The sequence below is a fragment of the Dasypus novemcinctus genome, chromosome 6 (genome assembly GCF_030445035.2).
Source record: "Dasypus novemcinctus isolate mDasNov1 chromosome 6, mDasNov1.1.hap2, whole genome shotgun sequence".
Taxonomy (NCBI): Eukaryota; Metazoa; Chordata; class Mammalia; order Cingulata; family Dasypodidae; genus Dasypus; species Dasypus novemcinctus.
In genome coordinates this window covers 33,605,703-33,633,233 of record NC_080678.1, presented here as the reverse complement: position 1 = coordinate 33,633,233, position 27,531 = coordinate 33,605,703, and the positions used below count along the sequence as shown (strand labels likewise).

Below are 27,531 nucleotides of genomic sequence, written 5' to 3'. Positions count from 1 at the left end.
ACTGCCCCGCGCCGCCTTCTCGCTCTGAGGCTCTAGGCTCGCCCTCGGTTCCCGAATGCTAACAGTTGGCGCTGAAAACACTTTACTCCTCCTCCTCCACCGAGACGCCCCTACCCTCCCCGAGCGCCATCTCCCGCCCCCCCCCCCCCCACAACAGGTCCGAAGAGTAATCCCCCAAAGGCAGCGAGAAGGGGCTCTTAACCCTTCTTCGCCAGGAGCCGTTTGGAAGCTGAATTTCAGAGAGACTCGGGATTGGGGTCCGTTGCCAGCCCCTCCTCTTGGATTCGGCTGGATTTTCTTATTTTAAAAGAGGATTTTCTTACTACCTTTGAACACTCCTTTTCAAAAATTTTCTGGAGGAGCTCGGTGGGGAAGATTTTTTTGTTCTTATTTGAAGGAATAAAGCACCGAAAGGACATTTAATTTTCCTGGGGTTTTGGAATCACCCTCTGGACAGGAGAGCGAGCGAGCGGGAGCGAGGAGGGAAGAGCAGAGGGGACCGGCGAGGCGCGTCTGTCAGAGCCACCTCCTTCCCCGCCGCCCCCTCCCCACTCCCCCGACACACACTAGCTCGCTCGCTCGCCGGCGCGCGCACACCCCCCGCGCCGGACCCGCACCTCGGCGGGCGCCACACACTCAGCAGCCCGAGCCGCGGTAGCCGCAGCGGGATGGAGGCGGCGCGCACGGAGCGCCCCGCGGGCTGGCTGGGGGCGCCCCTCGCCCGGACGGGGCTTCTGCTCCTGTCGACGTGGGTTCTGGCGGGTGCCGAGATCACTTGGGGCGCGGCGGGTCGTCCCGGGCTCCCGGCGGCAGCGGCTTCGCGGCCACCAGTTCTGCTTCCTCTCGCGCCGCGGGCAGTGGCAAGCCCGTGGCCCGTGGAGCCGGCGACCGCGCGGAGAGGTGCCGCGCTGGGGCGCCGGCCCGGGCCCCAGCCGCTACCCAAGCCGGGCGGCGGCAGCGGCCGCGACAAGCAGGGAGAAGCCGGGGACATGTCGCCGGCAGGCGCGCGGTGGGGCCAGGGCATCCCGGCTCCTGGCAAGCCTGGCGGCGCGCGGAGGAGTCGCCGGGCGCAACCCCCCAGCGCCCTGGAGCGCGGGGACGCCGGAGCCACTGCCCTGACCGATGGTTCCAGAAGAAGCCGCACTCTAGCCAAAGGTTTCCGAGAGGAGGTGAAGGCGCCGCGGGCCGGGGGGGCGGCGGCCGAAGAGCTCCGGCTGCCCAGCACCTCATTCGCGCTGACTGGGGACTCGGCCCACAACCAAGCCATGGTGCACTGGTCCGGGCACAACAGCAGCGTGAGTACCCAGCCCGCGGCGCGGGAGGGAGCAGGGGTGGGAGCCAGGGGCAACCAGTTGTTCGGGGGTCGCGGCGGGGAGGAGGGGGGCCTCGACTTTTAGAGAGAGCAGGTTTGTCCGGCTTCCCCCGCGCCCCCAACAGGTTAGCAGAGTTTGTTGTCAGATGCTGTGTGCGTTTGTTTACGGGAGACCCTAGGATTGGGGCCGCCAGGAGGGGAGAGGAGCAAGGAGTGTCTTAAAAATGAGGGGTTAGGGATCTGTGGTCCCTTTCCCCCTTACTCGGCCTGCAGAGTTAGTTTCCCCGTTGCGGGTGGGTGTGCGCTTCAGTTCGCGGGTGAGGGCGCCCACTGGTTTGGGAAGGAGCCGCTGTGCGGACTGATGGATTCCTGCGATTGCCGGGGCTCCCCGCCACCCCCGCCATCACGCCGACGGGACCCGGGAGACGGAGACCCTAGGACTTCCATACTCCGGTCCGCCTTGGGGTCGCTGCTCTCGGCTCCAGACTAGCGCTTCCAGCCCGGGCGGGAGGCTGGGCCAAGTTGGCCCAAGCCCTGGCCTTCCGGTGACCCCAGTTCCTTCCTAAAGCCCATACCGCCTGCCCGAGATGCCAATGAAGAGGCGGTGAAAAAGTTCAAAGCGTGAAGGGAGATTCACCCCGCCCTCGGCACCGCGGCCCTCACGCGTGCACAAACACAGAAGTCGCGGAACCAAAAACTCTCGCTTCAGCCGCGGCGTCCAGCGCCACGCAGGGCTTCGGGGCGTGGAGTTGGGTGCGTGTGCTTTCTGCGCACTTCTCCACCCCTTTCCCGCGGTCGCCAGGTTCCCCTGGACGCTGCTGGACCGAGGGGTGGCACCCGTGAGCCCGCCCCGGCGGTTCCGGGGCTAGCGGCTGGGGCGCGGAGCTGGGAGCGTCGCCTGCTCCGGCAGCTGCAGCGACCCGCAGCGCGTGCGGGGACCGGCTCCCCCCGCGCGCCGGCTCCGGGTGCTGAGCAGCCCGGGAAGGCGGGGGGCGGACTCGCTGGGCGGAGCGGGGCGCACTCCCAGGACCTTTCGCACCCCTCCTCCTCGCGGCCCCCACTTCAGCCAGCCTTACAAAATCCTTCCGGGCTCTCCCGCGCGGCTCGGAGCCTGGCGTAGGCAGAGTCCCGGCCGGGGTCGGAGGATGGTGGACGTCTGTAGAGGCAGCCGCGGGAGCTCGTGGGATGGCAAAGCCTCCGCCGCACCCCGCCCGTGTGTTTCTCTTTATGACAGGCATGTGAAGGGATTTCCTTGGGAAAATTTCGCTTTAACAGGGCCTGAGGAGGAAGGGGGTTTCACGGGGATGAGTAATAACAGGGAAAGCGAGGCATCCGTAGAGCGCAGCCGAGCATCAGGAGTGAGGTTTCCGGATTCTTGATGACCCGCAACGCGGCGCGCTTAGCGCAGCCTGGGTGACAGATGCTGGACGCGCAGAGTCCAGCTCCCGAGAGAGAGGCGCAGGGGCTGGCTTCACCTGCATCTGCGTCAGAGGACAGCTCTGGGGATGGGGTGGCGACAAGGTGTGCCTTAGCGAGGATTGGGGAGTGAAGACTTCCAAGTTCCCAGAGGACTTACTTGTGTGTGTGTGTTTATCCTCAGACAGCAGCGCCGTGAATCCTAACTTCATTTCAGTTTGGTAATTAGGAATTGAGTGTGTGTGTTCACATCCTTTCTCCCTAGGAGGAGGGGGTGATGTCCTCACATATCTGTGGTTTTATTAGGGCCGTATTTGTACCATATAAATTCACTGGGCTTGAAGAGTTTTCCTTAGTCTCTGCTTTTAAGGATCATTTCTGCCCCTGAAGAGGGGACTTTAGAGAGAACTCTTTTTGCAAGTACCAGGTAAAGGTGCATGGCTTTCCCTGCCCGTATTCAATGCAGTTGTGCAGCAGAGGAAGGTCCCCAGGGAAATGGCTCCTCAGGCAAAAGAAGGCCAAAAGCCCGGGGGGCCCTGAGTAGCTGGGCTTGGAGTCCCCAATAGTGTGAGATTCAGGCTCTCCCGGTGAACACTGGGGCTTACTGTTGTGCTTTGGCCAGTGCCACTGCCAGCAGAGGGCCAGGAAGCTCTGGTGGGTCCAGGGGCCCCAGCCTGTCCCTCTCTCTCCCGCCCAGAGGGACTGTCTCTTCAGCTCCTGGGCTTGACCTGGTTTTTTGGCAGGTGAGCGTTGAGGATGGCATCTGTGCTGCTCTTTAAGGAAGGTGCCCCTGTCTCTGAGAGTCTATAGTGAAACAACTCCTGGGAGAGGAACTGGGAAACCAGTTTCTGCCACTTTACCCAATCGGTTCCCTCTCCCCTGCCCCCTTCCTGAGAGCAGGAAAAGAAAGTGCTCTAATAAAAGCCGAGGTGAGCAGTGAAGGGGACCATGAACCTTCAGGAATGTCCCTTCCTCATTGGTTTCAAAGTGGAGGGAGGTGTCCCTAAAGACAGAGAGCCTGGGGCCTAGCGCTGGGACCTTTTGACGTGGCAAGAGAATTCTCTCTTCTCTTCTGGCTTCCACAGTGTTCAGCATGTCCTTCTCCAGGGAGGCCACCCATTTCATTTTTTAAACACATTGTGGATTTTCCTCCTTTCCTTCTCTGTGCCCTTGATGAGCCTCATTACCTGAAATGAGCTACCCGTTGGGGAGAGGCTTCAGTTACCCCATGAAACTGAAAACTGAACTCCACTTGGAGTTTGCACTTAGGGAGGTAGGAGCAGGGCATCTGCCACTCCATGTGCCCAGCATTGCCCCAGGGGCTTAGGAGGCAGGAGGCAATTCTTACCCAAAGCTTGGGACAGGTATTCGTTTTGTCCCAAGGACCGGAGGATATCTCAGGGGGCAAGTCTGCCCAGCAGACTTGAGCAGGAATGAATTAGGAGGGGGATGGAGACTGGGTCCTTCCTCTGAACTTCATTGCCCTGCCAGGTGTTGGGGGAGGGAGGTTAGGTGTGTGGACCTGGCCTTGGAGCTTCTGCTCTGGAGAAGTGATTTGCCATTCAAGGTTCACCCCAGTTTTCTCCGCCTGGGATCCTGGTGATTAATGGGTTCGAAAGTGTTTCACAAACATCCAGAGGGAGCCCAGATCCCGTGGCTTACAGGGAAATAGAAAAAACACATTATTCTGCCCATTGCCTTCAGATGATGGAAGAACCCTCTATTTGCTCAGTGAGTTGGCAATGGCTCTGGAGAGTGGAAAGCTGGGAAGGCACAGCCAGTCTCGTGCTGTGTATTAACCTTTTACGGGGACCGCGTTCCCCGTGCAGAGCTGAGAATGCTGCATCTGCCTTAGATCAGTCCCCATCCTTTCTGGCAGCTCACTCGCAGCGGCAGCAATTTGCAGGCTGCTGTCCCTGCAGTGTGTCTTGTTGAAATGACTTGCCAGGTAGTTTTCAATTAATGTGCCCAGTACTGTGCCTTGGTGAAGGGAAACGGGGAGATGCTGATAATTCCAGGGCTCTTCCAGATCAGATTCCCTAGCAGTCTGTGAAACGCACAGATTCTCCCAGGCAAGGTTTCATACCCTCAACTAATTCAGCTGGATTGTGTTCTAAAATATTTACTCTTAAAGGGTAAAATAGTGACAGATTTGATCAGATTAATTGTCTTTCACTCATTGGAGCATCTAATCGTGGCTCCCAAACAGATTTTTCAAATAGCTTTTGGCTGCACTGCCTTCCCTTCATCGTTCCTGCTCACTGCCCCCATGTCACAATATCTTAATGCATATTGCCTTTTCTGAGGCTTAAGAAGGAAGCCTGCCACAGAGGCCATTCTCCGGGGCTTTGCCAAAAAAATCTGTTTTTAATTAATATTACAAGGGGAGCCATCTCAGTTGAGATGTAGCTGGGAAATGTGGCGAGACATAACATCACTAATTGCTCCTGGTCACTGTCAGCTGGGTGTGGGGGTAGGTGAGGAGGGGGCTGGACAAGGCTGGCTGAGATGCATTTCTTCAGATGGCCTGTGTTACAGGGTGGGATTTCCTTCTCAGATCCTACTGATCCAAGGTGGGTAGAAGTTGCAAATGCCTTAATTGGGAGGTCTGATTTAATGAGTGTGGGCATTTGTGGTTGGAACTTGCTTTTAGTTGGTAAAGAAGGAATCCTGGGGAGTGACTTCTCCAACTGTGTTGGATTTAAGGGAAGGGAGGTTGGTGGTTCCAGAGGCAAGAAGGCTCAGGAAGCAGAAGGGAGAACTACTTTTTCCTCGGGCTGCATAAATCTATTATTGTAACTGGAGTTTTGGAACTGGCTGACAGGTGGATCCTGGGTCATCATTAAGGAGCAGAGTTCTGCAACAAAGCCAGATATGCTGTGATTGGAAGACCTCTGAAGGCTGGCAGTTTATCTGAGGCCAGATGCCAGTTGGACAAGTCAGCTCACACCTGGTGACTTGACTCTGTTCATTTTTTTCATCCTCCCTTCCTTTGGTCTGTTGGCTGGCTTTAGATACTTTGCGTTACAGACTGTTAAGTCGAAGGGTACAAACGTCAGAGCATTTGATTTTTTAGCATGTTTGAGAGAAAAAAAGTCTGGTGGAAGGAGAGGTGGAAAATAGGGATTTGAGTGCCTAGTGGGCCACTTTTGGCAAGTAGAACCAGAGCTGTCATGAACCAGATTTGGCTAAGTTTATCTCCCTAGAGTCCTGGGTAACAGAGAGAAGAATGTGGACTGGGTTTTGTTTTTGTTGGCAGTGGGAATGAGGGGATGAAGGAACTTTGCCGTGTGCAATGAGATTTGATATTGGCCAATCTCACCGAGCAGAAGTTACATAGGAATTAGGAATCTTTGCCCCTTGGGATAGCAATGACTCCTTTCTCAGATGCTTCACAACTTGATAGCTCCTGGAACCAGGAGTATTTCATTAAGTTCTTTTGGCCTCTTCAATCCAAATTCCAAGCCCTTTATCCTGACATTACAGGCCCTTTCACTGTATATGGCATTAGCCTACTTCACTCTGTCCTTCACTACTCCCCTAATAGACTCTCTCATTCTGGCCAAGGGAGCCTCTTCACTGTCCCAAGCCTTTGCTCTGGAGGCCTCTACATGTAGGATACCTTTCTTCTTCTCTGTGGAAGTGCCCCCGTTATTCAAGGCCCCGTTCTGGAAGCACAGAGGCTCTCTCAAACTTTCCTTAGAAACTTTAGTCAGTAGTTATTTCCCTGTTTTCTAATTACTTACTGAATTTACTCTCTGCACCCCACATTTGGTCATATTTAGTTTAGTAGTTGATTCATTTAATCTTGTATTATTTTATGTGTTTCGAGGGTGAGGGCTATAGCAACTAGAACATACCTGCAAATGTTCCTGCACTTCTCCCGTGTGCCCCATGGTATTTTGCAAGTGCTTGGCACATTGCTCGGTACACCCCTGCCGAATTGCCCTCCAGAACAAGGCAGTGCCTTAGTTGTGGAGATGGAGAGAGGAGATAGTTTTTACCTTAAGATGACTATTAGGCTAACAACAGTCTCTAAATAATGTTGGGTTTATACACCTGGTATATTATTTCATATGTGAATTTTAACATAAGAGGTAGAGGCTTCTCTACCCCACTTGGTAGAAGGATAGAGGTAAGGACTCATCAACAATCCTGGTTTCCTCCTCACATAATTCAGAGATTAGCTGGACTCTCACAAAAGCTGAGTATTTCCTCTGTGTGGCATTTTTCTGGGCATGGTAGGATTGGTTGGAGTATGTTGGAGGGGGAGATAAGTATAAGAAGGTACTTGCATCCAGGTCCTTACAATATACTTTGGAGGTAAGACCATCTTCTGTTAAGTGTAATAATATGTGGCAACAAGACAGATGCCACGGGGTGATATGCAATTAATTGTCAAGTAATCGTTTTGGGCTATGAGCTCAGAGGAGAGAGAGAGGATCACTGTGGGAGATACTCGGCTCATCTTCCCCTCACAGAATGTCAAAGCTGGAAGTGAACTTGGCAGTTGTCTTCATCAAATTCTTCAGGATAGAGATGAGGATTTGAGGCTCTGGTCAAAACATGACACCCTACAGCTTGGGCTCCTACTGTTCTTTTTTCTCTGAAAAGCCATCCCCTATTCCTCCCAAGTTTTTCTCTGTTCTTGGGTTTACAGGACATTTTTCCTTCTAAGAGGATTTAGCTCAAATGAGGTAGGGTGCTGCCCACCTTATAGGTAGGATAGACTGAGGCCTAGGCTAGGTAAATGGGAGGCTAGTCAGGGAGACTGCGGACTAGATTCTCCACTGCTGTTCCAGGGCTACGTCCTGTGGCCACCCTGGCTACCCACCCTGGTGGTTGCCGGACATAAAGCTCCTTAATGTTGGATGAGCTGTACCTTACTGGCTGTTGTTAATGGGGACCTCTTATGAGTCACCGTGTTGTTTGAGTTAGTGACTGAATCAAGCCTGGTTGCATCAGCAGGAACGTTTTGCTCATTTATTTTGATCAGTGTAGTTTGGGTTTAATTATTTATGGAAATGCTGTTCTTTATAGTACACTAATAAATGTGCTATAGTAAATTTGGAAAAGGTAATGGAGTCTGAGAACTTCAGGAGTACACAAATAGCTTTCTGCTGTTAATTCCATGTTGGGGAGCAGAGGAAACCATCTCTACTGGGTTGAGAGGCAAGGGACCTGGAGCACAACAGGTTCAGGGCTATTGGTCAGTAAAACTGTGCCCATTGCTAAGTAGGGGCCTGCTTATTGGCACACACTGCAAGAAAATCTACTTTAGGGGAACTAGGAATAAAGCTACATAGGATCATCATGGATCCTATTAGATTATGGATTGTGGGAATGATGATATTTCTTGTATGAATTCATATTTATAGAGGGGTTTCATCATGAATGCAATATCCTTCAGGATTTATTGAGAACAGACATGGACTAGGAGAATGATATAGGCTATATAGCAAATGGTTAGGAACATGGATTCTGGAGCCAGTTGCCTGGGCTTGAATTCTGGCCCCATCTCTAATAACTGTGTGATATTGGGCAGTTTTTTTGTTTTCATTTCCGTTTCTTCATCTTTGGAAAGGGGGTGGTAACAGTCCTTCTCACCTTGGGCTATGGTAAGGATTAAATGAGATACTATACATGGCAAAGTGCTTAAAAGAAGTGCCTGATCTGTAGTAAGCCCTCAAGATATGTTAGTTGGTTTTCTTCTTCTTGTTTTTATATCTGGAAGGGACCTTCCCTTCATTTTTAGATGGTGACATCGAAGCAGAGGAAGGAGGTCCTTGCCCCAAATTTCCCACTGAGCTGGTGGCAAAGCTTGGGCCAGAACCCATTTCTCAATGAGATGCTCATTTCAGCTACCGTCAACAATCCATGTCCTCAACCAGACAAGTCTTTGTCAGATACATATCTTTTGGGTAGTGCTGTGATAGGTGATAAAAGAGAGACGTAAATGGCTGCTTAGCTTCTTGAAACCAATTTCTAATGGAAATAGAATCAGGTTAAAGAATACACTGCTGCATAAGAAGTGAACTTTTTCTTTTAAAAATCTGTCCTCAGTGGGAGATGTAGAGCAATTACTGAGTTGAACCTTTTTCAGAGCTTTCAATGAGTGGAGACTTGGATCCAGAGTGACAAAGAGAAGCTTCTCTTGGATTGAGCATCCACCATTACACCTTAGCAGGCCTGGGACCTGCACCCTTGGGACATCACTCTTGTCTCTTCCCAGTGCCCAGGCCACATGTGTCTGACTCAGTCCTCTCAAAAGTCTTTTTGGCACCTGTGGTGCGGTAGGCAGTTTCTCATCTAGATGGTTAGAATTAGGTTAAAGATTATGCTATTGCTTTAAGATAGGAACTTCTTCTTTTCAAAATCTGTTCTCGGTGGGAGATGGAGAAAAATTACCGAGCAGAACAATCTTTTCAGGGCTAGAAAAGCAGCTTAGGCTGCTGTATCTGAGTGTGATTACAGACAGTGGGGAACTTGTCTATAGGACGGTTTTGAACCCACAGAACTTGGGCACGCAGGTAACATTGTTCTCCAGGCTCTTGGTGGTGGGAGAGGAGTGTCTTTCTAGAGGGAAAGGAGTTGCTCATCTGACTTTGCTGCTTTCTGTATTATTCTTGCTTGAAAGCAAACTTTTGACTAGAAGATCTCATAAAACTATAAATGTCTTTTCTGATATGAGAAGGTCCCCAAGCAACAGCAACCTTGAGTGAGTCTTTGAGTCTTAGTGCCACTGACTATAAAATGGGTCAATACCTAACTTGCAGAGTTGTTTCTGTCTTGAAATAGAGCACTCAAAGATTTAGCATATGAACAGATCAAAGATTCAGGTCTCTGAGACATATATTTAACAAGTATAGTGCTAAATATAGGTTCAAATGAAAGGGTTAGAAGAGCCACGTGTAGGACAATTATAAATGAGTCTAACTCTCTTATATTGGGGAGCAGACATTCCAAAGTAAGGCCCAGTGACAGGCTGCTGAATTCCTGAGACTGTCTGCCCTGTCTCTAGAGCCCTCAGGAGCCCAGGACTCCCAGGACAACTAACAAAAGGATGATGATGGACAATCCCTTTCCAGAAAACCAAAAACAAGCAAAACCACTACCACCACCAAATCAGAGTATCTACAACTGCAAGCAAGACATTTTCACCCATCTGCCCCATGGGATCTAAGACCCTCCTCAACCAGAAGCAGAATGGGCATCACCATCCCACAATTCTCAAGATTGAGGCATGAACAAACATAAGGGGGGAATGCAATTATGGACTAAAGTAGACTTAGTATTATTCTAGCAATGGAAGAACTTATAATATTGATATAAAGGCAGTGATCACCAGAAGTTCTGAGGGGAGGGAGGGGGAAGAATAGAGGTAACAGGGGGCATTTTGGGTACATTGGAATTGTCTTGGATGACATTGTAATGATGGATACATCTTGTCAAAACCTATAAAATTGTGTGATGCAAAGTGTAAACTATAATGTAAACTATAGGCCATGGTTAGTAGCAGTGCTTCAATAAGTGTTCATCAATGGTAACAAATGTACCACACTAATGAAAGATGTTGTTAATGAGAAAGAGTGGGCGGGGGAGGGGGGTGGAATGTGTAGGAATCCGCCTATACTTTTATGTAACATTTTTGTAAGCTAAAGCTCCTTTAAAAATCAAAAAACCTCTAGAATAGTAGGCTATTACATAGGTTAAAAACCTAAGTTCTCATTATTTGCCAAGGCAGGGAATGAGGTAAGTTGGGTTTTTCTCCTTTTGTAGCAGATCTGTCTGTACTCTGCCCATATTCACTCGTCACTTACCATTTCTGTGCCTGTTGGCCTGACTTCCAACCACTTGCCCTGGTCACTGGAGCTTACTTTGAGTATGTAATCACAGACTAGAAGTGTAATCACAGACTATGGAAGTGACACCTGCCAAGGAGCAGGGAGCAGCCACCTATCAACCAATGTTGGAGTTGGAGTTGGACTTTTCTGCCCTTTTCTGGGATGACTTTGCCACTTGGTTTCTACTGTGTCTCCCAAGGCTGCCCGTGGGATTCAGCTCCAGGTACCTCCTGTGGTAACTTGCTTGCTTTATTGGCTGCTTTTCCAATCTTGCCTCATTTCCCCACTCCCCTACCAGTATTTCCTGGGATCACCTACCAGAAAACTACTTGCATTCAGATCTTTGTTTCAAGGCATATTTCTGGAGGAATCCGAACTAAGTTACCTTAATTAATTTTGGATCAGGAATTTTTCCACAATTCTTTTAAAATCCTACTTTGGGCCCTGCCTGGTAAGTGATGTGGGATAGAGAGGGAACACAGATGCTGGTTCTGAAAGGATGCTCCTTTGGAGTTGGCAGCTTCCAAAAAAAAGGAACCCAGTCCAGGGTTTTATTGAGTGTTGAGAGCAGAGTGTTGGGGCTTTGAGTAGCGGATCTACATCTTTGAATTACTTTTCATTGTCATTTCTGAGTTAAGGATCCCAGCCTCACCCAGGGCATGTGCTTGGTCATTACAATATACAATATACAATATACAGAACTACCAGCTGAGAATGGGGTATGAGATCTTTTTTCTTAGACACAGTCAGAATTTTGGCAGGGAACAGCTGAGCTCACAGTTGATGTCTTCCATTCTAGGATAGCACTCAGTGAGGGGCATTATGATATGCTGGAAAGAATATTGGCTGGGAGTTGGCAGCCCTGGATCTGGGTTCCTGTTTTATATTAATTAACTAATTTCAGCCAGTCACCTGATTCTCAGGCACAAGGGAATCTAGAGCCTTCCAGGTGTAGTAGCTTGCTTGTCTATGAGTAAATGTGTGTGTGTTTGATTGTGTGTTAGTTAGGAGAGGAGGGCCTGGAACTGTGGTTAAAAAAATCCATTGGAAAATGCTTCTTTCAACTATGCATAGATTTGGTCTTATCCCAAGCTAGTGTAAAGTCATTCACTCATTCATGTGTTCATTCATTCATGTAGTTTGTTTGTTTAGTGCTGGGGTTCTTAACCATTTTCGTTCCACGGACCCCTTTGCCAGTCAGGTGAAAACCACAGACCTCTTACTAAGTCCACACTAAACTGTGTATTATTTAATAAATATATCACCCGCACCAACATGTCCCCACAAGAATAACATTTTTTTGAATGTTAATTCAAGTTCATTGACCCTTTGTTAAGAACCCCTGGTTTAGTGTGATCCTAATTAAGTGATTTGAATCTTCTGGGATTCATTTTCTTTATCCATAATGTGAAAGTGTTGCATAAAATGATGCAGGTTCACATCACCACAAACTAGATGTTTTATTAGGTCAGTTGTTTCTTTATATGCGAAATGGGTCAATCTTATTTGCTCTCTTTATGTCACAGTTAAGTAATGAGATGTGGCACATGGAAACAATTTGAAAACAGGTGATATGAACTCAAGGTGTCAGTTTACCTCACTTCCCCTTTATTCCTTAAGTTACCAGAGCTTCTTTGACAAAAGATCAGGGCCCACATATAGCTCCTGCTTTCTCCCAGTACAAATGAAACACTTCATTAACACACATACCATGTATTAAAAAGTCTGAGATTCTTCTTCCAGGCATGATGTACAATTTATTTCTAGTCACATCTGATATAATAAAACTCTCAGATGGGAGTGTAGTTTGGGTGTATAAAACAAAAACAAAAACAAAAAATTTGTTCCAGGACTTGACCTGTAATGATTGCTGTGCCTTATTCTTTTCAGATAATATAAAGTATTTGGAAAGCACTTACTATACAACTAGTGATGTGGGATGTGCAAAAAAAGAGACATATAATATAGACATGTAATACAGACCGGATATCCAAAAAGCTTATAGTTTTGTATGTGAGAAACACATAGTAGGCAAATATTTCAAGAGAACAATGTGAGATAGCATAACATATGTGCTAATTTAAGCATACTTAAATACACTGAATGTAGTCCACACTACAGTGAATGAAACCTAAGACAATGTTTAAAATATTATGGCTGATTTTATTATCTTCAACAAAATCCAGTAGCATGATAAGAAATGGATATAATTCTCTATCATAAAACCTCTGCCTCTTGAGGAGTATCCTGAACTTTGACGTCAAATAGATTATCTTACATTCTGGCAATTGCTCAGAATTCTTTATTAGTTTGGGCTATTACTTTCTTGCACAGTTTTTTTCTCCCTTTCTAATTGTTTAATTTCCTTGTAGACAGAAGAAACATCTGCCTTTTCTCCTTAGTACTAAGATATTCCAGCTTTTTAATTCCATTATTATTGGATATTATATTTTGTACAAATTTTTCTAGGCCTGTTCCCTGCTATTATCTTGAGATTTCTATTTAATTAATTAATTATTTATATTTATTATTATTACTTCTGTGTTAGAACCTCTGTTTCTCAGATTCCATGTCCCCCTCTTTGTTGGGTTGCTTTTCTTTTTGCTGTGGTATAAGGCTATGCTCAAGTGATTTTTTTTCTTTCAGAGAGTGCATAGGAAAGTCCTAGTTTTTACTTGTTGTCCTGAACATAAATATTAATAGACACCTTTTAACTTTCAAAAGATTCTGGCTTGAATGATAAATTACATGGTCATCCAGAGCATGGGAGGTAAATTTTTATTCTTGGCATGTCTAAAATATTTATTTTTTGTTCTCACATTGACGTTCATCTGGATACAAATCTCAGATTGAAAAAAATTTACCTTGCATCTTTGACATATTTAGATGACTTGGGTTTGTATCACATCCTATTTTTGGGTTGTATGTGTTTCCTTTCCCACTCAAGGACTCATGAAGGGTGGGAAAGAGGTGCATGGCATGGGATAGCATGGCTTTATTGAAATTGGTGATACACATTTCTTTAGAGTGACCTGATGTGTTAAACCCAGATTTACACAAAACTGGCAGTGTGGTGTGGAGGATTAAACAGAGTAATTTGCCATAGGCACTTATTGTCCAAATACCTTTTTTATATAGAACTCAAAGAAAAATTAGTTTTAGCTACCTTTAAAAAACTTTGTTTTTTAAAACTTCATCAATATACAGTATTCAAAAGATATTTCTGTGGAGTCCCCTCTAGGTGCCAGACACTGAGGATACAAGGATGAGCCATGCTACAAAGGAGAAGTTCATGGTACTGTCAAAGTTAGGGACATTTAATGTAGGGAGTGTAGAGAGGAAGAAGCAGATGAGCTAAGATCTTAAAGGATGGGGAGGGTCAGTTTAGGTAAAGAGAAGAGTGCAGAGGGCTCTGAGAGCACAGCTTCTGTGGAGGCCCTGCGGCCAGAGGGAGCACAGCCGCTTACAGGACAAGAAGAGGGACGGTGTAGGGGAGCAGGGGATTTGCTCTCTGGGGCTGATGAGAGATGAAGCTAGACAGGTAGGATCACGTAGAGCCTTATGGGTCCAGGAGAAGGAATTTTTCCCCCTTTATCTCAAGAGCAAAGGAGAAGTCATGGAAGGGTTAAAAGTAAGAGAGGGAGATGACTAAATTTACATAAAAATGTCACTGTGGCTGCCCTGTGGATTAGAGGGAGAAAAGGATGGGTGCTGGGAGGACAGACTGTTGCTATAGCGAAAGACAAGATTGCTTGGATGGTGGCATTGGGGTGGGTGAGAGGGAGCCCTTTGAAGACTTGTGATTGTGTTATTGGCTCCAATTCCTCACTCCCACTTTTTAACTCCCTTTGCTTGGAGCTTTCTCTGTGGGCAGGATATTCTTCTTCTCCATATACTAATGTTGGATTTGGCCTTATGACTTGTTTTGGCCAATAGAAGGGGTGGAGGTGAAAGTGTAGCTGTTCTAAGCTTAGTTATTGAGAGGTGCTGTGTATTTCCACCTGCTGTCTTTTGGCTCTGCAAATGCCATGAAGGAGCATGCCCAAGCTAGCCCACTGGTTCCAGGAGGAGGATGAGAGAAAAGTAGTGCGCAGCCTTTCCCAGCTCAACCCAGCCCTGCTGAGCCCAGCCCACCATGACCAGCGGAGCAGCCCAGCCAAACACAGTCCATCATGACTAGCAGAGCAGCCCTGCCAAGCCCAACCCACCATGACCAGCGGAGCGGCCCAGTGGAGCCCAGCCCACCATGACCAGCAGAGCAGCCCAGGCAAGCCCAACCCACCATGACCAGCAGAGCAGCCCAGCCGAGCCCAGCACACCATGACCAGCAGAGCAGCCCTCCTGAGCCCAGCACACCATGACCAGCAGAGCAGCCCTGCTGAGCCCAGCCCACCATGACCAGCGGAGCGGCCCAGTGGAGCCCAGCCCACCATGACCAGCAGAGCAGCCCTGCTGAGCCCAGCCCACCATGACCAGCGGAGCGGCCCAGTGGAGCCCAGCACACCATGACCAGCAGAGCAGCCCAGCCGAGCCCAGCACACCATGACCAGCAGAGCAGCCCTGCTGAGCCCAGCCCACCATGACCAGCAGAGCAGCCCAGCCAAGCCCAAACCACCATGACCAACGGAGCGGCCCAGCGGAGCCCAGCCCACCATGACCAGCAGAGCAGCCCAGCCAAGCCCAACCCACCATGACCAGCAGAGCAGCCCAGCCGAGCCCAGCACACCATGACCAGCAGAGCAGCTCTGCTGAGCCCAGCACACCATGACCAGCAGAGCAGCCCTGCCGAGCCCAGCCCACCATGACCAGCAGAGCAGCCCAGCCAAGCCCAAACCACCATGACCAACGGAGCGGCCCAGTGGAGCCCAGCCCACCATGACCAGCAGAGCAGCCCAGCCAAGCCCAACCCACCATGAACCAGCAGAGCAGCCCTGCTGAGCCCAGCCCACCATGACCAGCAGAGCAGCCCAGCCGAGCCCAGCACACCATGACCAATGGAGCCACCACGACCAACAGAGCAGCACAGCTGAAATCAGCCAACACTAAGCTGACCTGTATATTTGTAAGAATAAATGCTTGAGATTTGGCATGGTTTGCTCTGTATCATTTGTAGAGCAAAAGCTAACTGATACAGCAGGTGAAAATCTAAAGAACTTAAAGATAGACTGGATGTAGCAAATCTGTGGCAACATAACTACTGTGAAAAGTGAAGCCCAACTTCCCGACCATTAGCTTCATACCTGCTCAGTACTCTACCTAATGTGTGGTTTTGGTGGTCTCCTGCCACTCCTCTCTTTATAATTCATGACTTTTTCTTAGAGCTGAATGAGGCAGACCAGATCCATGGTCCAAAAGAATTCATTTTCCCCTCTTCTCCCCTTTGCTTTCTCTTTCCAACAGACTACTCAGATTCCACTGGTGCTTTTGAATTGAGTGGCCCTCGGGTCCCTCCAATAGGGGCCTTCAAGCCCTAATATTCAGTGTCTTTTTGTTAGAGTTGATGGCAGTTTCTATTCTAGCTGTGAAGATGGAATTTTACTTAATGGGGGGGTGGGAATATAGGGTCAGGGATTTTCATAGTCTGGACTGATTATTTAAAATATATTAGTTCTGATAAAATATTTAGCTCTTAAACAAATTTAATATAGGAAATTGTGTTTTATTTATTAATGGCAGTTGCAGGGAGATTGGTAGGAGTTGTGCTAAAGTGCACTGTTGTGATATTGCAAAGTATAGTAATTACTGTAATATTTTGTTGAATTATTAATATCTACTGTGCCTGCAGGAACATAAGCTTCTGCAGTCAAATTCATTTCAGGATGCCTTTTCCCCCTTCTGGTTTTGTTTTGTGTTTCCTTTCCTTTCTTGTGCACTTATGAATTTTTTAAGAAATGGAGAGCAGTGGGGGAGTGGGGCAGAGTTGATTATATTGCACGAAACACCATTGCCATACCCTGTAACTGGATGTAGGCAGCAGAGAAGAAAAACTGTATTTCCTTGATGTTCCCCTTGCCTCAGCCAAGCCCATCTGCAGTGCCAGATTGGAGGTTGCCAAGAGAATCCCATCAGCCTGCCTTTTCAGGCTAGGTAGAGGAGAGAAAATAATGGGGAGGTCACATGTGTGCATACCGCTAAGTAGAGACAATCTCACCTGTAGATGGAGTTGCTATGTGTTCAGGTATATGTATTGAAAGAGCACTAGCCTCCTTTATTAATTGCATCAGCTATTTATTAGTGTCTTATGTGCTCAAATGAGATCATTGTGGATGATGATGATGATGATAACTAATGGTGATTACGTGAGTTGGCTTCTAGTATAATAGGACTGTGGACCCAAGAGCAGAGTTTCCTGTAGGAGCCTCCCTTTTGGTTGTGATTAAACTGAAATTGGAAGGACCAGCCTTCACGTCATCACCTACTAGCTTTATGAAGGGGCCGAAATCAGTTCCCATCCGAGACTCAGGTTTCCAGATCTCTGTAATAGTTGCAAGGATAAAAATGAATAATATATTTGAAAGGACATTGTAAACTATCAATTTACAGACACATTTAAGGGAATGTCATTGTCATTAAATCAGAGAAGTTGCTCTGTATTTGTGGTATGATTTTGAGAGGCCCCAAGGAGGACTTTTTGTATGATTTCTTTTTGGCCAGAAACTTCACAATTAGAGAGCCATTGCATTGGATTAGATATTGTCCTTTCCAAAGTTCCTCTTAAAATATAAGTGATTCAGAGAAAGTATCCTAGAGCTGGAAAGAAAACCTAATTATCTAACCACATATTTTTCCAGATAAGGAAAATGTGGTTGAGAGAGAGCAGGAAGGACCCTAACTCACCCAGATGGTAAAAGTGCTCCACCAATGTCTGACTCTTCTGACTCCTAGTCCAGTGCTCTTTCTGGACTTGGGGGAGGGTGAGGCATAGGGAATGGGGTGTCTTAGGTGGTAGAGCAGCATTGGGTCGGATGGACCTCACTTTGAATTTCAGTGCTGCCAAGACTGGCTCTGTGGTCTCAGGCCAGTTACTTCTCAGAGACCCAATCCTCTCCTTTGTAAAATGGGGATTGCAATCCATATTCTGCACGGCTGCCATGAGAACTGAAAAGAAAGATGTTCTGCTTGAAGTGCTGGGCAAAATGCCTGGCCTGTGGTAGAAGGTACTTTAAAATGGGCAAGAAATTATTGTTACCCAGGCTTCAAGAGGTGCAGGTGGTTAGCTGGTGTGCCTCGGGTTCTGCTGCCGTTGTCCCCACTGCGGTGTGCGTTGGGGGAGGGAAGGGGCCCCTTTGGATACTGTCATCCCCCTTCCCGGGATTGGAGGAGGAGGAGACTATGAAAGGGTCTCACAGAGGAAAGCCCGGAGGATGAGACTTAATGACCTTTCCTTCCTCTTTAATCTCAGACTGCTGCAGTTGCAGCCCGTTTTAACTCTCTCCAAAGGGGCTAGGGATGGCAGGAAGGTGGAGTGTTCTTAGAGAAGAGCAGGTGCCTAAAAATGAGACAGATGAAAACACTTGCATCCCGTAGGTTGCGCCTTTCTATATCTTACCGGGTTCCCCTTCGTGTTTGAACTTACTGAGCTGGTTTCCTAAAAATGAGTTTCACTTTTTAAAAAAATTCAGAGTTTACCCTGCTTCTATCAGTCTATCCAGAACCCCTCGTGACCCGGGTCGGACCCCTAGTATCTTGGGAATGAGCGGATTAAGACTTGGGTGGAGGCTGGAACGTCCAGGGACAGAAGGAAATCTGACATACCCAGGCTGACGTGGCTGGACCAGTGTCTGCCTGACGCAGAATGTGAAGCAATGCAGGTGAGTGCGCCCGGCTCACAGCTTCTGGCTCTCATTCTCCTGTTCCCAGCGCTCTTCTCATTTCTTGCTCCCCTTGCTCTAGGGGAAATATTCTGCTCTCAGTCCTTTATCTTTTCAGTTCCTTTTCCTGTGACTTTTAATTACAGTTTAACTTAAAATTCGACCTCATGCTGGTGAATGAAGATCTTCCATGCACATTGGGGGCAGGTTGAGAAGGCATTTTTTGGGTTGGAACTGATGAAATCACGTGCCCTTTGCCTACCTTTTCCACCTTCAAGGTGCCGTCAGTTAGAGGCAGGCAGCCCTGTTCCTGGCTGTGGATTCTTGGTTCCTCTCTGAGCCTCAGAAATCTCCGATGATACCGGGGCAGGCTTCTATCTATCTTAGTCAAATGCTTTCAGTAATGGATGTTAATTGGTTAAGGAGAGGGAGAATAAGGAAAGGCTCTGCTTTGTCCTTCTTCAAACAGCTGAATTCTCTCTAGTAGGTGAGTCAGTATGGACTCTTCCAGCTTGTTCTTCTCTTCTGCCTTTTCCTATCTCATCTCTTCTCCTTTCCTCCACTTCTCCCTCTTCCTTCTTTCCCTGTCCTTACCTGGAGATTATAGAACGAGGAGAAGTTTGTAATATTCAGTGCTGAGAAATGGGGAAATATTCCCATCCCTCTAAGGTACCATGTTCTTCATTTATAAAGATAGTAATGCTTCCTGGCACCCTGAGATACGTACTTTGACACCCTCTCAAGACAGGGATGGGTTATGCCACATCATTGGTGGCTTGTTGACAAGATGACCACCCAGTCAGGTGCAGTCTTGAACTTGTGACTTCGTCTCACTATGTCTTTTCAGTAGAAGAAGATATACTTATATATATGAGATCCAAACACTCTAGAGTTGAGTTGTTAGTGCCTAAATTCATTATTATAATTATTAAAAGTAGTGAGCAATGAGCTATGCAGTTATGATTTGAACACTTTCTTATATATATGTTATCTTGCAGTAAATAATTTAAAAAATGTTATGAGCAAATTCCTAATTGTGATTCACTACTGTGGCAGATGCTGAACAGAGTATCTCAGACTTGATCTTGGTCTTTAGGGAACTTGAAATCTAAGATAAGTACGTGTAGACAGAAGGATAGAAATATTAAACCAATATTTAAACCAGAAGTGAAGCTTTTAGGAGTGGGTCTAACAATTATTGAGGGACTACTATGTACCAGGTACCAGTCTTAGGTGCTTTCCATCCCCTCACAGCAACATTATGAGCTGGGGTTATTATCCCTATTTTACAGGTAAGGAAACTGTGACCAAGAGGTAAGAAGATTGCCAAGGTCATACAGCTAAAAAGCTGCAGTGCACATAATGAACATTGGAACATACCTTTAACGAATGCATGGTACTTGAGTCTGCTATGCTGTTGACTTAAAAATCAGGGATATTATGGAGTTTGGGTATGGGATCAGACTAGTAAACCAGAGCAAAGGGGTGGGTTAAGATGAAGAGACCAGCTTTTATGACTCTGTGATGTATCCACTAGTATGAGCCTCAAGGTAAAGATGAGCAAGCAAAGGCACGGAAGGGTTAGATTCCTGGCCCCAGGTACACAGCTGGTGAGTGCCCTGGCCGCACGTCCCCTGTGGGCCTGTCTGAGCTGAGCACTTCCTGCTCAGCCACTGTGTCTCAAGTGGCTCCCTTCTCCAACTAGGGCCAGTGAGGAGAGAGGATCCCCGAGGCGCGCTTAATCTACTGTTCCAACCAGGGCTAAGGTGTGTGTTCAACTCAGGAGTCTTTTACCAGTTAGACCCTCCTGTGCTTTTCCAGAAACCGTATGGAGTATTTGTGCTTAAGTTTTCTTGTGTCAGACAAGGAGCAGGCTGGATAAAGGTGCAGAGGTGAGAAGTCACAGGGTAAGTTTGGGAACTGTTGGAGAAAATACGGCGCTTACTGGGACACGGAGACTGACTACAGACAAAGATTTATTGAGAAGCTCTCCCAATGGAGGGGGTCTGAAGAACAGACTTCAGCCCCCTCACCAACATGGTGGGGGTCTGAAGAGAGACTTCAGCCCACTCCTGGAAGGGGAGACTTGAATTTATATAGAATTTTCCTAGGCAGGGAAAGGATAGTTGGTGGGAGGGGGCTGAGGGTCCGAGTGAAGTGCAGGGGTCAATGGGAAGCCCTTAGAGGTAGAATTTTCCCTGATAGTGACTAGAAGATAGTGGGTTAGGGAGTTATGGTTCCTTGGAATGCTGCAGGAGCAGATGTTTCTTTGTTCTGTAGGAATTTTATCTCCCTCTGATATGTATGTAGGGAAGGTTTCCATTTCCCTTTACTAGCATCTCTATGTGGTTTCTTTATTTAACCTGTGGGCACCCGTAGGCTTATGGGGGATGGGGTTAGCCTTTCCCCAGTGCACATCAGGGGAAACTGCGCTACAGCTTGTTAATTATTGCAAACATCTAACAGGAACCACGAGGTGCTTGACTGGAAGGGGGTGGGGGACGAGGTGGGGCCAGGCGATGGGGGCGTAGCACAGCTTTCTCACCAAATCACACTATTTTTGTAGACCATGGGCGACCCTTAGTAATTAATAATTAGCAGTGGCATCAGTCATTCTCAAAACACTGCAGAACTGTTTCTCCCTACTTCTTGGGAGAGAAAATAAAGGCTCAGAGGGGTGCAGTGCTTGCCCGAAGCCTCGGGGTGAATTTTTATGTGAAGCAGAGCCAGAGGCCCACACAGCTGTGTCTCCCTCCCAGAGTTGGCTCTGGCAGTGCGGGGCTGCCTTCCTTGCACTCTGCCCGTGCCCTCCCCGCCAGTGCCTTGTGCGCCACACAGCAGTCACGTGCCCTACCCGCCAGTGCCTCGTGTGTGGCACAGCAGTCACATGACCTACCCGCCAGTACCTCATGTGTGGCACAGCACTCACAGTGCCCTACCCGCCAGTGCCTTGTGTGTGACACAGCAATCACAGTGCCCTACCTGCCAGTGCCTCATGCAGTGCACAGCAGTCATGTGCCCTACCCGCCAGTGCCTCGTGTGTGGCACAGCAGTCACGTGCCCTACCCGCCAGTGCCTTGTGTGTGACACAGCAATCACAGTGCCCTCCCTGCCAGTGCCTCATGCAGCGCACAGCAGTCATGTGCCCTACCCACCAGTGCCTCGTGTGTGGCACAGCAGTCACGTGCCCTACCCCCCAGTGCCTTGTGTGTGGCACAGCAGTCACAGTGCCCTCCCTGCCAGTGCCTCGTGCAGCGCACAGCAGTCATGTGCCCTACCCGCCAGTGCCTCTGCACCGCACAGCAGTCACACTTGCAGCCCTCTCCATCATTAGAACAACCGATGTGGTTCTGCTGTAATTAAAAGAAGCCAGTGTGGGGGCAGGGGGTGGGAAGCACAGCAAAGCAAGGGAAAAAAGCACCTACCAACAAAACATCTTGTTTCCCACACAAATGCTCTAGCAACTGCCCTCTGTCCGCTTTCTTGGGAACCTGCTTGCTTTAAATACAGCAGAGGGAACCCCCACAGGATGGTGTGGGAAAGGAGGTTATCAAGTTACCTTCAGGTTGCCAGAGTTAGAAATTTACTCCTTCTCTTGCCCTTCTTTTCCTGGGGGGGGAGGGGGACGGGACACTGAAGGAATGTTAGAGTTGCAAGAGACCTCCAAGGTAGTTTGGTTCAACTTCTCTCCCAAGCTAGGATAGCATCTTTGATGCATTGTGGCTACATGGGTCCCACTTCCCCAGCCCCCTAAATGTTCTGGACCAAAGCTTAGGTGGGGATGGAAGACACTACTACCTAGCCAAAATCTGGCCACCCAAGTCTGTTGTCATTTATAGCAGTGACTCCAGAAATGTCTAATTAGATCATTTATCCAATTATCCCCTTGCTCTCTGAAATGCTTTACTTGGTTGCTGAGCAACTAGGGTTGACTTTTAACACATGAACGCTGCTGCACACTGCTGGTGAATGAACCACTAGTTTTTTCCTTTACTCTTCCACCGTGCCCCCCCTCCCCCCCATTCTCTCGCCTTTTATTTTTCTGATGCATGGGAATGAAGACCATCTCACTATCCCCCAGCTTTCTCTCCTTCCACAGGTCACACTGGATTGCCTCAATATACATTCCTGAAGGTTATTTTTATGCCAGGCATTTGTCATAGACCAGGAGAGTGACAAGGTATCCAGGCACACAGTGTTGTGTGTGCAAATTAATGGAATTAGCCCCGTTCAGGCAAGACTTGGGATATGCCATTTTGGTGAGGGCGGCTGGCTCAGCGTAGGCTCAGAGGTGCTTGGGAAGGGGATAGGCCATCTCTGGGTGATAAGGCATTAACAAGATAGCTTGACAGGGCAGTGATTCAGTTTGCTTTTATGGCATGTGCTTCATGGGGAATTGTCATCAGATCCCAGCCTGGAGAGCATTGTGAGTGCAGAACAAGAGGGTTTTTTTTATTGTTGTTGTTGTGGTTGTGGTTGTTTTTAAAGCGCTTTTATTCACCGAAGAGGGGTTTTTTAAAGTGAGACTGAAAGGGACAATACCAGCCCAGGAGGGCTGCAGGGTACCTTGTGGAATCATCCTTGACGTACAACATGCTTCTATTTAAGGATGTGAAAATACCACAGACTGCTTCAGTGAGTTAGGATTTTAGAGCCAGAAAGACTGTCTGATAAGTTAGCCCAAATCTGCACCCTTCGTTTGTGTAGATGAGAAAATTGAAGCTCAGGGAGGATGAACAGTTTGCTCAGTGTCTCACAGCTGGAGTCCAGGTTTTCAGATCATAAGGGTCTTAGTAAGGGACGCTTATTCATAAAAGTAGTCACTTGGGTCACCAAAATTTACTTTCAAAAATTGGCTGTATTTTGGAAAAGTTGTAGTTTGCAGTAAAGATTTGCAGAGCTCAAAGACCTTGCCTTCTGTCTCTGTTCTGGCATATGTGTGTTGTAGATGTACAGCAAGGGGCATGTACTGGGCTGAGTATTCAATTCATCTGAATAAGGAATGGTTCCTGCCCTCAGGGGCTCCAATGTAGTGGTGGAGACAGACTGTAAAAGGGGTGTTAAGGGAGCACTCAGAGTGGAGGTGCCATTTGACCTGGGTTTAGGGTCTGTAGGACTGGGGAGGTAGGGGCCATTTCTGGCCAAAGGGACAGCATGGCCAAAGTAAGGAGGTATGAGAGAACATGGCATGTTTGGGGACAGAGTGGTGTAGGAATGGAGCGTTCAAACCATTTGCTACGTAGTGGATGGCTCGTTGCTGCCCAAACTGACATCCAAAAAACACTACCTCCTGCTCTCTGGAATAATAAGAAAGCAGTTATCTCATCTCTATGCATGTGTGGGTATGTAAAAGCATATGTCAGATTTCCTGCATGGAAATGACTTCCCTTTGAAGTGAGTTCATAAATAATGATGAAAGCCATAAACGTACACACTGCCCACGTGTTTAGCTACTGCTGTGGGCCTCTGGGAGCAGAGCTTTAAGGAAAACCAGCTGCTTTGGGGGAGCTTCTGTGGGACCAAGGAAAACCTTTTATTGGAAAGTACCGTTTCCTTGGCACTCACGCTCAATCATTCTGCAGTAAGGGGCACTCGCGACAATGATGACCCTGGCCAACAAGTACTTCTTCTGAGTGTTGACCATCAGGGTTAAGTGCTCCTTCCTCCAGCCCAGCCAAATCCCCTGGAATTAGTACCTCTCCTTTCCCAAGGCAGGGCTCTCTTTAGAGCGCCTGGAGATGGCAAACAGCATGATGGGATGCTCCTTAGTATAAAATTCCCTGTGGGAATTTTCTTAACCGGGTGGTTTTGAGTTCCTCTAAGAATTAAGCTGGGGGTGGCTGCTATTTTTCTGGTGAGAGTTGTTACTATAAATCGCATGCTGGGATGAAAATCACAACGGGCTGTCTTTGGAGCCTTCAGACGCACGTGATGAGCTAAGACTCTGCTGAGGGAGAGTCCACGGCTTTTAATTCAACAATTATTTGATACATTGGGCTTCGGTGCATGAAGCCACTATCTGTGTCAGTCTTTCTAGACCAGAATGCGGAGTCTCCAGTAGTCACTGCCTCTTCTTATATGTTCCTTTGATTTCCTTTGGCGAAAAAGGATTCTTGTTTTAGTGAGGTCAGCTAAATCCATGCTCTTCCAAATGGGGCTCCTAGATTGTGGAAGGGACTGGAACTTTCTCTCCCTCTGATCATCCTTCACCATCCCTGGAGTGATTTGGTTTCCCATATTCTGGGACATGCCCACTGGGGTTTTTCCCCACACCACCCCCGCCCTTTATATACGGAGGCAGGGTGCATCTGGTGCCAGATTTCATTCAACCCTGTAACAATCTCCCCTTTATGACCTCACTGCTCATCACCATGGAAACACCCCCAAGTCACAGAGACCTGATTGTGGCATCATAGCATCAGGAAGGAAGAAGAGAGGTGGTGAGAGGATTGAAACTGTCCGGAGGGATGCAATTCCATTAAAATAGCACCCTGTGGCAGGGATATAGGATTTTTCTGTTTGGAACATTGAATGGAATGTGTAACTATGGATTCCTGGAATAAAACTCATCCAGGATAAGAAGAAAGAACAGTCAGGGGACCCTAGGCCTTTTGTTCTTGCCCAGTATTAAGTAGGGAAAATAGAATAATTTTAATGACAGCCACCTGTATGTGCGTATTTTCATTTGATCCTTGCAGTCGCTCCATGAATTAGATTGAAGAGGTTAAATAACCTGCCGAAGTTTACAAGCTAGAAAATGGCAGAGCTGACAGTTTGGTACATAAGATGTGCTGCGTCCTCTTATGCAGTTTATACTTTGTGTGGAGGTTGGGGTGGGGAGAGCTGTAGACAATTTTATCAAAGTAGATCAATAAGTATAGTCAAAATTGTGGTAGGTGTCATGAAGAGAGTAAGCATGGTGCGGGAAGGAAGTGTTGGAGAGTGAGAGGGAGCTGCTTATGGTTGTATATTATTAAATCTGGGATATGACTCTGGATCTAGTAGGTTCACCCTTGTATACATGTCACCATGCGCCTAAATGCACTGAACTGCCTGAGCTCGCCTGCTGCGCCCCACAACAACTATAGAGTTTTCTTATCAAATTTTGACTGATGAACAAATAAACGCATAACAAATTGGCGTAAAGGAGGAAAACCCCGAGGAAACGGATTCATGTTTATTTAGTCCAACATCTTGTTTGCTGCTGTTTGCGTGGATTCACTGTGATTGTGATTTCATGTTGTATTCACGTGATCAAGTCACATTTTCTCTTTGTGAAATTGGTTCTGGTCTGTAGAGTGGAGTTTATTAACTTTGTGCTTTGCAGGGTTCTAAGAGTTGTGGGCTGTGCCGTGGATCAAGTCTGGGATTTTCTGTCCTGATGCCCCAGCTGGGCAGTAGGAAGCTGGTCTAAGGAAGCCGACTGCGTTCCGTGGGGTTACCTTGCTGAGCTTCCCCTGACTTCTCTGAGTTTCAGGAGTGCTTGCTGCTTGAGTTCAAGGCCCTTTTAATGCAAAACTAGAATTTAGAGTGGGCAGGTCTCTCTTAAGTCTCCAAACTTTGAGCTGCTTTGTCTCAGCTGAACACCCTACTGGCCGGAGCACTGCTATTATTCTTTACTGTGACAGGTTTGTGTGTGCTTGTGTGTGTACATTTTAATTAGTTAACTATATGAAGTGTGTGTTTAAAATACAAGTGTACTTTTTTCCTAGTACCTAGAGTGAGGTTGGTTGCTAAGGGAACCCTTTTGGATCCACTTTATTGATTCTATTAGACCTACTTATAACTAGTACATATAGAAAGGGATGACTCAGTGGCTCCTTTTGTAAAAAAAAGTGATGTTTGGAGAGTTTGTATAATGAATTAGTTAAGATCACAGCTTTGGAGTGAGGTAGACATGGGCACAAATCCTGGTTGTACCTCACTACTTATATGATCTTACTACTTATATTTTCTAAGTTTAAATGTCTTCATTTGCAAAGTGGACGTAAATAGTGCCTTCCTTGTGGCACTGATATTCAGATTTGGCAATATATGCCACAGTGACTACCAAACGAACGTGAGCTTTCATTAAGTGGGCTCACGTACCATTTGTATTTTACCCCAGTCACTTAACTCTAAGCCAAATCACATCGAGATTTTCTCAAATTTTGTATTAGAAGGACCAGGAAAATGGACATTTTTGTTGTTTATCCTTTACAGTCTCCATAGATGAAGAGAGTCTAGGAAGAGTAACCACTTGTAGAAACTAATTTCAGAGAGCTTTGTCAGATATTAGAGATGTTTTTCCCAAGTGTGACCCCGATGTTAGGGCTATAAGAGCAAATTAAACAGGTATAATTTTCTGCCTTCCAAGAGCAAACAGTTTTCCTCTAGTGGAACTGCCAGAGGGGAAATCCAGTCAGATGAATATGTTGTGTGAGTTGACTTGCAGACCCTCTGACCAGGTGAGAGAGGCAGCCTCTGTGTAGCAGAGGACAGGCTGTGGTACGAGCCAAGTCTGCCACTCAGAACTAGCTCTATGACCTTGAAGAAGTCAATTCGTCTTTCTGGGCCCCTGTATCTTCAGATAAGGAAAGCATGGTGGCCACTAAATTTTTTTATTCAAAATTTTTATTGACACAAAACATACATGCACTAAAATGCACAGATTTTCAAGTGTACATCTCAACTCATTTTTCCCAAACAATTACGTTCATGTTAACCCACCACACAAGATCAAGAAGCAGAACATTTTTAGCCCAGAAGGTTCCTTCATGCCCCCTAGAAGTCAACAGCTTCTCCTCCAGAGAGAATCAGTATTCTGACTTCTCTCAAGTTTTGTTTGTCCTTGAAATCCATATAAGTGCAATGATACCCTATGGTAGGCAGCCTTCAAGATGGCTCCCCACGATCTCTGCCTCTTGATGTTCAGCTAATGTGAGCTGGACCAGTGACCTACTTCTAGACAACAGGATTTGGTAAAAATGGTGGGAAATCACTTTAGGTTATAATAACAGACTGTGGTTTGGTTTTGCTTGCACTCTGTCTGATGATGCCGTCTGCCATGTTGTAAGCTGCCCTGCACCCAGTAGCCAGTGAAATAAATCCATTGGTCCAACAGCCTCTGAGGGAGCTTGGAAGTAAGCTGCACCTGCATTCTGACTAC

The 27,531-nt window shown here is 47.4% G+C and overlaps 1 protein-coding gene across 1 annotated transcript in view; it reads left to right on the top strand.

Annotated features, from left to right (window-relative positions):
* The first annotated feature begins 400 nt into the window (after positions 1–400).
* Positions 401–27,531, top strand: part of SORCS3 (sortilin related VPS10 domain containing receptor 3) — a 630,681-nt gene continuing 603,550 nt past the window's right edge. Inside the window, exon 1 of the mRNA XM_058298484.2 lies at positions 401–1,295. Within this exon, the coding sequence (XP_058154467.1) occupies positions 669–1,295 (627 nt within the window). The 5' untranslated portion in view covers positions 401–668. The remainder of the gene's footprint in view (positions 1,296–27,531) is intronic.